Source organism: Naegleria fowleri (genome assembly GCF_008403515.1).
Source record: "Naegleria fowleri strain ATCC 30894 chromosome Unknown tig22, whole genome shotgun sequence".
NCBI classification, from domain to species: Eukaryota; Heterolobosea; class Eutetramitea; order Acrasida; family Naegleriidae; genus Naegleria; species Naegleria fowleri.
The window spans coordinates 639,091-650,995 of NW_025407954.1; the positions used below are offsets into that span (position 1 = coordinate 639,091).

Genomic DNA, 11,905 nt, shown 5'->3' on the forward strand with positions numbered 1-11,905 from the left:
TTACAAAAGTAATCGAAGATATCAATCCTGTAGGATTTCATTGTTTAAAAGTTTGACATCATATTTATTGAGTTTTTCTAAGGGAATTTTTTGCACCTAAAATTGCTGCCAACGAAACCTGAGGTCCCTTTGTGTTGCTCTTTGAAGAAGGGCTCTTGGAGTTGTTCACCTCTATGTCATCACTTCTCTTCTTTTCTTGTTGCTGCTTCATGGCAGTTTCTGTTCCCAACTTCTTTTCCAATTGAGCTTGTTCTTCCAAATGTGCGAATTTTTCAACACTTGGCAAGTCAATCGATGACTCATTCTCCAACTTGGACAGAATTTCAATACTTGGTTTTTTCTCTTGCTGTCCATTGTGTTGAGTGGTGGTTGGTCTTCGTCGTGTGAAAGATGGTTTTGAGCTCAACTTTCTTTTAAGAATTTGTGAATTCTTTTGTGCAATAATTTCTGAAGAATCCAATGCATCGGAACTTGTATTTTGTGTTGAGTGACTTCCAGATTCCTCTCCTGATTGTTGCTGTTGTTGTTTGCTGTTCTTAACAAGGGAATTGTAAGCATTCTGAGAGAGTAACTTGTTTTTCATGGTCTTCTTCAATTTCAATCGTTCTCCAATCAATCCAGAGGCCTCCGAGGGCGAAGTGACACCAGATTCCTTTGTCATGGTTGATGATTTTACATTGGGTGACACTTTAGAAAGAACAGGTGTGGTCGAATTGGATTTGTTTACAGAACTCGTTTGTTGTTTTTGAGGAGGAGTAGAAGTTTTGTTGCGAATCATCTCTTCCTTGTTTAATGGTGTCATTTGTTTTTGAGGAGAAGTTTCTTTCTGAGAGGACTTTAAAAGTGGACTTTGTTCAGAAATGATTTCTGATTCTTGTTGTTGTTGTTGCTTGACAGCTTCAACGGATTCATTCGTGATTGAATTGGAGAAAGGTGATGAGACTGTTGTGATTCTATTCGTAGGAGTAATAATATTATTTACAGATGATTCACTCGTCGGAAGAATGGCAGTTGTTTCTAGAGGACAATGACTCGATTGTGAATAATGTCCCAAAATATTTTCTTCATCTTCTCCAATGGGTGATGAGGATGTTAGGATTGGTGTGGTCGAAGTGGTCATCATCATGAAGGGTTGTTCTTGTTCTTTCATCATTTCTTGATGTTGCCTCCATCGATGATAGTCATCACTTTGGCGTGATTGTCGTTGTAATTCATCTCGATAGAGGGAGCAAATGAATTCTACAACGAATGAGAGCCATGATGTGATGTAGTTGATGAAACGAGTCCATAACGATGGAGAAGAGGCAGAGGAAGAAGGAGACATTTTTTTTTGTTTGTTTTTTTGGCAGTTGACAGGAGGTGTGTTAAATTGAGAAGGTATGACAATCACTATTTGAATTGACCATTTATGTACAATTTGTGTCATGCCGTGAAAATTATTTGAAAAGGAGAGAATGCGTTTGCATGTCGGCAACAAGAAAGTATTTTGGGTAATGAAAAGAGATTTCTCACAGACATATTTTTGATGATTTTTCAAAATTGTACTATTTCATTGATGTGAAATTATCTCTCTTACGTAAATGAGTTTACATGACGTTTATGTCATGAGAAAAGCATTTCAAAATTTCTCTAATGCAGTTCAGGAGGAATGTCACCCTTAATGACTTGCCAAACCTTACCAGTTCTAATTAAATGACAAATTTTCTCAATATCTGGCGACAAAAATCTGTCCTTCTCATAGGGTGGAACCTCTGATCTCACAAGTTCGTAGACCTTTTCGAGAATTGGTGTGGTCTTGAGTGGACGTAATAAATCGATACCTTGACAAGCACACATCAATTCAATGGCCAAAACATATTCGACATTTTTAACAATGTCTAAACACTTCATACTTGCAAATGGTCCCATAGAGACGTGATCTTCTTTGGCAGCAGATGTGGAAAGAGTGTCATTGGAACTTGGGTGAGCCAAAACTTTGTTTTCACTTGTCAAGGCACTGGCTGTACAATGAGCAATCATGAATCCACTGTTTAGACCACCTTCTTTAACCAAAAATGCAGGTAAACCACTCAAGTTACCATCAATCAAACGAGCAACTCGTCTCTCACTAATGTTTGCAAGTTCAGTAATTGCAATTCCCAAATAATCCATAATCTTGGCTGGATATTCGCCGTGGAAATTACCTCCGCTCACAATTTGTTCGTCATTTTCGTCAGCTGTTGTGTAGTGATGCAGATGCGAATGGAAATCTTCGTGGTCTTCAAAATGGATGTGTCGTGAGTTTGGAACTTTACTTCCACTTGGATCAATAAATACCATTGGATTATCTGTGGCTGCATTCAACTCATTTTCCATAACACTTCTGCAAAATTCAACAGTGTCATTGACAACACCATGCACTTGTGGAATACATCTCAAAGTATAGGCATCTTGCACTCGAGAACAATTCCAATGACTGGCTGAAATCTCTGAAATTTCAAAAACTCTCTTCTCATTTTCCACTAAAGTGACCGAAATTGGCAAAATATGAACACAATTACACATTTTTGGATTGTAACATGTAACATTCCATGATGGCAAGTGCCATTAATGACCACCATACATGTCAATTATTCAAATTGGTTATCAATGATGATTATTACTCACTACATACCCTTTTCAGCGAAGAGCAAATGTCTCATTCTTCCAGCAACTTTTTGTTGTCCACCGTGACGTCTTGCTGTGTGAATTCTCGCATCAAAGGCTTTAAACGAACCTCTAAGTGCCTCCAAAGTCATTGCTCCCACAACATCAGCCATTCGTACTAAATTAATGGAACGAACCAAGGCATCTGTTCCCAATGCACAAATAAATTGTGTACCATTAATGAGTGCCAATCCTTCCTTGGCATGCACTTCAATAGGTTCCAATCCGTGTTCTTTGAGAACTTTGCCTGCATCTTCATAGGTCTTGGTGGAAGGATTGTACATCATTCCTTCACCCATCATTCCGAGTGCCATGTGGGCGAGAGGTGCCAAATCTCCACTTGCTCCGACACTAGAAAGAATTCAAGATCATCATCATTAGGATGAAGAGTGTTCATTAAAATCATTGAAAAAGTCAATGAAAAGTCATAGGAATGATTTTAAAAAGGTATGATTATTGTTAAAACCCATCATGACATCATCCATGATTGAGATTCATTCATATCAGATAATACAATACAAATATTGTAATAGCATCATCATCATCATATTCAATAAAAACTCTTCAAATCAAATTACTCACAAATTCTACGAACCTTCCCTTGCAAGGAACTGCTGAAATGCATCCAGCATTAAAAGCCTTCACCAATCTTTCAACCGTTTCCAATCGAATTCCCGAGAAGCCTTTTGCCAGCACATTGATCCGCAACGCCAACAACATTTTCGCTCTCTCCAAAGGCAAATACTCTCCAACACCAGCTGCATGCGAGCGAATTAAATTCTTTTGTAAATCTTCAATATCTTCCTTTGCAATCACAGTGGTAGCAAAATGACCAAATCCTGTATTGATTCCGTACTTGACTTGATTCGTGTGGATGATGTTATCCACAATTTTTCGAGCCTCTATGATACGGTCTTTGGCTTGTTGTGTGAGAGCAATTTTCAAATGAGGTTCATAGCCGATTCTGTATAAATCCTCACAGGTGAGACTCTCACCGTCGAGATAGAGGTAATGATCGGAGAGAATCATGGAGGATGAAATAGATTCGCACAAATTATCTTGCATTTTTTTTCGAAAGTGTTGTTGTTGTAAACTCTAGGCCAGTCACCGTTGGATTTTTTTCCTCCGAGGTTTCTTTTGGAGAGACCATCATCATTCTCAAGAGGTGATTGACCAGAAGTGTTTCTCCTTGTCTCTTAACTGTTTAGTGATGATCTTAATCGTAACTTTTCATCCTCAAGATGTAAATCCAATAAGAAATATTAAGATGCATGCATAAGAATAGCCTCTTGATATATTTCGTCACATTAGAACAAATCGAACGGATAAATGATCGAAAGGACAATTTCTTAGTCTCATCAAGACTCCATTTATGATGGAATAAACCACCAAAGTTATCTTAAGATGCAACAACACAACACTCCCATAATAAGGGGCCTATCCGACCAACAACAAATTACAGATCTCGTTTTTTATGACCTTCTTCTATCATGCCTATGACTTTCCTTCATCAAAATGCAATCAAAAGTCTTTCGTCGACGAATTGGAATAGAGTTGGAATTTAAAAGGTTATTCTTTGTAAAAAAAAAATATCATCCATTCTCTAGATTGATCTTCATGTCTTCTTTTTTGACCAATTACATTCCGAAGAGATGTTGTATTTTTAAAGATGGACTCTTCCTTTTGTTGTTGATTGTGTTGTTGAGTATGAATCTGCTGATCAGTCGTGATGAGCCTTTCTCATCATCTATGGTCTCGGCAAAAGTGATGAAGAGTCCGAGAAAAATCACACCACACGCTCAAAATCAAAATCTTGATGAATTTACTAATTTTATAGAGCCATCATGTGTGAATTGTATTGGAAACAAGAAAGGTTTGTAGTTGGTGCTTGTCCGATCAATTTGGCACTTAAAGGAGATCTTAATACGCCATCTTTTGAATTCTCTTTGGAAACTCAGTGTGGTGTGCTTTGGAACAATTTTGTGCATCCTCTGTGGAGGAGTGCATATCGAGACAACCCTTCAATGTGACTTGGTTTGTTTCGCACGATGTACCCGATGCTGGGTTTCAAAACGTTGAGGCAATTCCAGAACATTGTCAACGAGGAATTATTACTCAAGTGCAAGATTGTCCTTCATTTAGAGGTATGGTTGATATAGAATCTTCGTGGAACATTCATATCTTTCGTTTGATAATCATTTACTGAACTTGAAATTGTTATATTTGGACCATTGATTAATAACGTATGATCTACCATTATATTATTTTGTTAATATTGAACAAAACAGTTGAGGTATTGAGGTCATCTGAAAAGGTTCTACGAAATTTCGTCGTCCCCATGACACAACAACCCATTGTGGGCTTGTTATCAAGCAAGCAAGATCCATTCCAATATGTGTACGATTTATATGACTCCTCCAAGCGCAATTTTGCAGTAGGCGCATTCTATGTATCGACGTTGCAATCGAGAAGTGACGGAAATCCAGAAATCAGCAAAAAACCTGGATTGTTCTTTTCATACAATTTTCATACCGACCATAAAACATTGATCAAGTATCAAGATGACAGTAACACGGAGCAATCATTCAATCAATACCGTTTAATCAAATTTGCAGATATTTCTACTGCTGTGCAAGAGCCAAATCGATATTATAGAATTGGATTTTCTGTGATTAGAAGAGTTGAAAATATTAATGACACGTCAAAATCAGCCTCCTCATACTCCTATCAATGTTCATTTAACACGACCACTTATGACGTGTATATCGGTATGTTTCAATTACCAATTACACTGATATTTAATCGTTTTTTAAACATCGAACTCGTTCAATATCACCTTAGATCCGGATTACAAATTTTCATTCTCCGGTCCCCATGTTTTTGTTGGATTGCCACTTGTGATTCTTTGCATCATTATTCTCTCAATTCCATCATTGTGCTGCGTCAACAAATTTGCAATCACAAAACATAATAGAGGCCTTTTACTTGTTGATGAAGCAGAAGATCACTACTATGATGATATTCATGCAGAATTTTCAGCAATAGGAAAAGACAAAGACGACTACAAGAAGAAAAAGAAGGAGTATGAAGATTTTCTAATTTATAAACACAGAAGAAACTTCTTTGGAGAAACACCTTTTAAAAAACCCGTCAATCATCGTGAGACCAATTCCTTTTCAAACGATGAAGAGGTTGCCGATGAAGAGAAATTCACAGACCTAAAGAGTAGATTACAACATGCCTCTCGATTCTACAATCCGCTTACCATTCTCAAATCCATATTTTTCGCATCTGACACGCAACTAGTTCAGCAATGTGGAACGGATGTATATTATTACTTGTGGTTCAGCAAGTATTTAATAATTTATTTATTTGTTTGTGGAGTAATTGCATGTGGATTCCTGTTGCCAACCTATCTATCCACTACCGATAATAATGTTTCGTTTGGTGACTTTTCTTCTACTACCATTGCACAGATGAACATTAAGCAGAACGACAAGATTTATGTATTCTTTTTGGTCACAATCTCATTTCCAATCATTGGCCTCGTTTTTATCTACGGGCTTCATCGATTAAGTCGACAATTGATAAAATCAAGAAACAACATTGGAAGTTTATACACTGTTATGGTAAATGGAGTATCAAAGAATATCAGAGATAGAAAACGAATCTTGGAAGATTTCAAGCGAAGATATGGCGAAAACAATGTAGTAGATGCTCATGTTGCGCTCGATTTGAATGAATTGAGCGAACTAGATGAGAAAAAAGAAGAAATTGAAATTTTGCTAAGAGGTGCTGAAAAACAATACGAAAAAACATCTCGTCGTCCAACCATCAAAATTCGTGGCTTTTTAGGGATTTTAGGATCAAAAGTTGACGCCATCGATCATTACTCAAAGGCTCTTGATGAAATCAACAAAAAGATTCACGACTTGCGGACGAATCCCTCACGCACGCTTCATGGAACCGGTTATGCATTCGTCACCTTTTCTTCAATGGAGGCAGCAAAAAAGTGTCTCAATGAACATCGTGACATTCCTTGTTGTTGTGGTTTTTCAATTCCTTGGTGGTGCTGCATTCCAGCAGGTTGGCCATACGGTGGTATTGAGCGAGCACCAGAAGCGGACGATATTTTATTTGAAAACTTGAATGTCTCGAGCACCAATCGTTGGTTCCGATCGGTAACCTCATCTTTCATTATTACTGTTGTGTTGCTGGTTATTTACTCGCTCATGACAACTGTTTCATGGTACTATTGGTATAAGGGTCAGAATATTTCACAAATCAAAGATTATGCCGTCCCATCTGATTCTATTATTGGTGCTGATACGGCTGCCTTAATATTGATGGCACTGGCAGATTTACTACCAGAAGTTATTTCGCTCGCCAACGAAATTGTCAAACCTATCATCGAAGTTTTGACCGATTTTGAGAGACATCCATCAAGAACCTCACGAAGAAAGACTGTATTAAGGAAATCCATGTTTTTCATTTGTTTATCGATTGCTGCATTTCCATTCTTTGTGAGATGGGTGAAGGCCGTTTGGGGAGTTGCAATGAATGCTTACTTTCCATTCAACAATTATGCATACTTTTTCAATTATATTGGTACTGAAGTTGCGACACTTATTATGGCATTATGTTCTATTGCCAAGACTCTCGAATATTCTTTTATTTTCATCGTCATGATGATCAAATACAGATTTAGTGACAATGGAAATGGAAGAAAGGAATTGGAACGTCTACCTTTCGATTACGATGCGAACATTGGTGTGAAAACAGCAATCATGATGCTTACTCTTATTTACGGAAGTGCCGTTCCCTTAATGTTCCTCTTTGGATTGTTCTATTTAATTGTGACCTATTTTATGGACAAGTACCTCATCATGTATTTCTATGAGAAAGCACCAGATAGTGATGGCACGATTATGAGAATCACTGCAGACCAATTAGTCTACTACCTCTCTGTTTATCCTATTTTATTAATTTTCATGATCCCCACACTCGCAACATTGTGGTCCACATGGCTCTTCTATTTACCAACCATGTTTATATTTTATTTGATCGTTCGTTTTGCACGATCACGAATGTCCAAGGCAGAAATGGACATGTTAGTGGTTTCACTCAATTCTAGCAATCAGTTCCAAGATGACCTCTTGACCTCTCAGGACACTCTCGAAATGGAAGTGACCGATACGAATGTTGACTCTCCTTCTTCACCAATTCCAGCATCTGGTAGAGGATATACATCATTATCATCGGTCAACACGACCAAAGTGACTTCAACATTTTCGTCACTAATGAGCTTTGTTGCTGGAGAAGAACAAGTTGTATCTATTTATGATAAGGAAATTGAGAGAAGATTAGAAGTGGATCAAAGATTTATTGCATCCAGGTATAGACATCCATACTTGAGAAAAGATAAGAGAAAAACTCAACGTGCTAGAAATAACCAAAACAAAGAGTAATGCTTAAAAACGGATCATTACAGCAGTGCATGAATTGTAAATGTCAACATATATGATGGTGATCTTTGACCTATATGTTATCCATCTTCAGACAATTAATGCTACAAGCAACAACGCAAAACCAAAAACGGTGTTCAAGTCACTTTCTACCTTTACTAATAGTTGCATGTTTGTGTTTTTACTACAAAATATTTTGTAGTGTATTTATGAGATGAAATTAAACACAGTGCATCTAATGGTTTTGACATCAAACCCTCTTGCTTTATTTGTGTTGTCCAAACCATTATTGTCAAAGGAAACATCTAGTACTACTTTCTTAGTAAATTGGAAAAGATATACTTTCTATAAAACATCATTTCTCGAATGCTTTCATAAATATCTGCTCTGGAACGATGCAACTTTACTTTGGCTGGCCTCTGAGCATAGAGTTGAGGATTCCAACGCTTACATAACTCTCCAAAACTGCTCACATCAATAAGTCTGTGAGGAAAAATAGAGTCTACGAGTGGCATCTCTTTCTGCAAAAATTGCTTATCAAAGTGAATTGAATTTCCTGCTAAATTAGTTTGTAATTTCCTAGTGAAACGATTCAAAAACTTGACCAAATTAATTTCGGCATCTTTGATGGTCAATGTGGATGTACGAACATCATCAGTAAGACCGCTCAACATGTGTTGTTTCTTACACCACTCTGAGAAATTCTTGTTAATAAATTCTTCAGGATAATTAATGACCATACTCTCATGTTCCGAAATTAAATTTAAATTACTGTCAGTAATCACGCAAGAAATTTCCAAGATTTTGTCCTTGTTGATATCAAGTCCCGATGTTTCAATATCGATCCAAACGATTGGCTCATTCGGATTGAAACCCAATGGTTGTTCATGGAAAGGCTGATGCTTGCTAGAAGTGTATTCCTCTTTCACCGCATTAAAATATTCATCGGTCATTAAATCATCCCATGTGATCCGATTGGGATCTGGAGAAGTATTAATATTGGATGATGAAAAGTGTTTCACTTTCGCAAAGGGGTTCGTGATGGAACCAATCCTTCGATCACCTCGATACATTTTTTTGTGCAAACCACTAAATAAAACGTTGGCGGGTCACGGTCTACAAATAAACTCCGAGGCAAAGATCAGCTTTATTAATAAGGAGATCCAATCAGTGCTGATCAGTGCTGATCAGTGCTGGGGTGAAGTGGATCATGAGAAAGAACCGAAAGAACAGACGTCAAAAGATTAATTATCTTAATTTCTCATTTGCCGCCAATGAAAACCGTTACACTTAATTCATAAAAAAAACAATCGATAGATGATTCTTCATTCAGCAACAACAACAAAAGCTGCTCGGAATGGCTTCACTTGTAGTGTTTGCAATTCGACCCATTCACCTGGAAATTGGGGTGTAGCATACCAGTTAACTGAAACAGGAGCTCTATATGCAACAGCATAAACATCTCTAAATATATCATCAGGAAATTGGGTCTGCCGAGCTTCCTTTAGCAGAATCGAAAGCTATATCCATAACAAATACATTAATTACACCTCTAAACTCGATACACCCTTGAAAATAACAATGGTCGTTCCCGACCCACCACAACACAACATTCAATCAAAACCAAAAATACAAACTCCAGACTTTGTTTCTACTGATCGTCTTTCTACTGATTCACGATTCGTTGATAGACTTGCTGGCAATGGAGTCGTTGGTATGTGTACTTGGAAGGGTAATTGTCAAAGGAGTTGTCCATGCAAAAAGCAAATCAAAGTTGTTCTTCAAGCTGCCACAACGGAAAACAGTGCAAGAATCATCATTGACGATGAAAACATAATTTTTTTTCTTGAAAACACATTTAAAAATTTTAATTCAAAAAATATTTAAATCTGTTTGTAACGGTTTTTGTTTTCATCATGATGAATCACCCGAATCCAAATGTTGGTGCTTCTTCTTCACCCTCCTCCTCCTCCTCAACCACCACCAAGAACTCTCCATTGTGGATCGGTCATTTATGGAAGTTTTAAACGAGAATTTAATATCACGAAAGGTTTGGAAGATTTCTCCACGCAGCAATTAGCTTCTCTCGTTCGGGTGTTGCGGCTCAACCAATTTAATACTTCCTCATCATCATCATTAGCCTCATCATCCTCATCGGGTGGACCAGTGATAACACAACCACAACAACAACAAAACAATTCTTCATTCAATAATAATAATACAATGAGTCCTCCACCACTAACCTCCAGTGGTGTTGGTTTTCAAGAAGAAACTCTTCAAGTTCATCATCAACGACTTCTTCACGACTGACAACACCAGCCACTACTCCTCCTTCCAATACTCTTAAACGATCTCATTCGGAATTTGTGAAAGAAGAATCTGTCGAAGTGTTGGATGTGGACGATGATGTGGAGTTTGTTGGAGCATCGTCTTCATCAACCATGACACCACCAAAAAAGCTCAACACAAAACAAAACAGCCCAAGTCTTAATCATCATTCAGGTGGCAACAACCAATTAGCTCAAAATTGCATGTCACCCCCAAGTACACCGCCATCATCATCAACACTACCATCACAACAGCAAGGAGGAGTTTTTCAGACAAGTCTTGCAAATAATCTTCCCTCTGCAGTTACTCTTGCAGCTCAGCAACATGGTATTGATCCAGTTTCATTTATGACAACCATGCATCAGGCACAACAGAGTTCCACAAAATTTATCATCACAAGAACAATCACCAACTCTCTTCTCTCCTCCCATTACAGCAAGTGCACCTTTTGCATCTCTTTTACTGACATCACCTGCTGGGCCAATGTCGTTACATAATGCAGAAATTGCAAGAAAACAACGAAAATTGGAAAAGGAAGCAGCTAAGAAAGCGAAAGAATCCCCAAGCAATTCTACAGCCTCAACACCAACTTCATCTTCTAATAATAATGGGAATGCAGTTATTTCTACTCCTTCGACGAGTGGGTCAACACCCACGAAAACAGAATTCACATTTGTGGACCATTCAACACCTCCTTCAACTCCCACCAAGACACCTCGAAAATCCAAAAAGAAAGAAAAGGAAGCCAAAACAGAATCCTCTCAGACTGCACACAATGTTTCATCGTCACCTCTTACGGCTACCACTCCGGCCTCATCACCATTAGGATCACCTTTTGGTTCTCCCATTGGATCTCCGTTTACTCCATTGTCGCAATCATCTCCTTTTCCGTCACAATCTTCTTCAATACCTTCTCAACCAACCAATTCGGAGCAAACACTTGCTGACAACACACTTATGCAATTAGCCGAGAGTTCGGGAGAAAAAAGAAAATCTAGATTTGTCTCTCAATGTAGCTCAAAAATTTTGGATCGTATCCAAAGAGCCTTGAAGCAAAGGTATGTGAAAGTAATAATTTTAAATTGGTAGTCAGAGAAAAACACTCATTATAGCTCACTGCCCAATTTGTTACGAAGAATTCAAAAGTGGAAAAGAAAAGACAGACTTTTGTTTGGTGTGTGGACACAATGTGCATGAGGAATGTCTTAATGCCTGGAAGAAATTTGACTCTAATTTCAAGTGTCCAGTCTGTAAGACCTCCAAACTTGGAAAGGAACAACAAAATGTCCTAGCCACTTCTGAAGGATATGCTAATCTTTCTCAATATCAACCCAACACCAATCGTTATCGATGATGATCCTCAATGAATGATGATGATTTGAGGGTCGTCATTTGTGTTGATAACATCCATAAAAAAATCAATCATT

At 37.8% G+C, this 11,905-nt stretch overlaps 5 protein-coding genes across 5 annotated transcripts; 2 read left to right on the forward strand and 3 right to left on the reverse strand.

The window, feature by feature from the left end:
• Positions 1 to 64: 64 nt before the first annotated feature.
• Positions 65 to 1,324, reverse strand: FDP41_001188 (uncharacterized protein; the record flags this gene model as incomplete). The annotated part of the gene is made up of 1 exon (XM_044702337.1): positions 65 to 1,324. One exon carries the CDS (start codon positions 1,322 to 1,324, stop codon positions 65 to 67), a length of 1,260 nt encoding a protein of 419 aa, XP_044564748.1.
• Positions 1,325 to 1,629: 305 nt separating this feature from the next.
• On the reverse strand, positions 1,630 to 3,750 carry FDP41_001189 (uncharacterized protein; the record flags this gene model as incomplete). The annotated part of the gene is made up of 3 exons (XM_044702348.1): positions 1,630 to 2,501; positions 2,654 to 3,036; positions 3,281 to 3,750. 3 exons carry the CDS (start codon positions 3,748 to 3,750, stop codon positions 1,630 to 1,632), a joined length of 1,725 nt encoding a protein of 574 aa, XP_044564749.1.
• A 684-nt stretch (positions 3,751 to 4,434) lies between these two features.
• On the forward strand, positions 4,435 to 8,153 carry FDP41_001190 (uncharacterized protein; the record flags this gene model as incomplete). Its single annotated transcript, XM_044702360.1, has 4 exons — positions 4,435 to 4,558; positions 4,644 to 4,829; positions 4,974 to 5,453; positions 5,527 to 8,153. 4 exons carry the CDS (start codon positions 4,435 to 4,437, stop codon positions 8,151 to 8,153), a joined length of 3,417 nt encoding a protein of 1,138 aa, XP_044564750.1.
• Positions 8,154 to 8,461: 308 nt separating this feature from the next.
• On the reverse strand, positions 8,462 to 9,223 carry FDP41_001191 (uncharacterized protein; the record flags this gene model as incomplete). The annotated part of the gene is made up of 1 exon (XM_044702371.1): positions 8,462 to 9,223. The coding sequence occupies one exon, from the start codon at positions 9,221 to 9,223 to the stop codon at positions 8,462 to 8,464; it is 762 nt and encodes a 253-aa protein (XP_044564751.1).
• An 865-nt stretch (positions 9,224 to 10,088) lies between these two features.
• FDP41_001192 (uncharacterized protein) lies at positions 10,089 to 11,832 on the forward strand (the record flags this gene model as incomplete). The annotated part of the gene is made up of 4 exons (XM_044702382.1): positions 10,089 to 10,398; positions 10,470 to 10,853; positions 10,915 to 11,536; positions 11,625 to 11,832. 4 exons carry the CDS (start codon positions 10,089 to 10,091, stop codon positions 11,830 to 11,832), a joined length of 1,524 nt encoding a protein of 507 aa, XP_044564752.1.
• Positions 11,833 to 11,905: the final 73 nt, after the last annotated feature.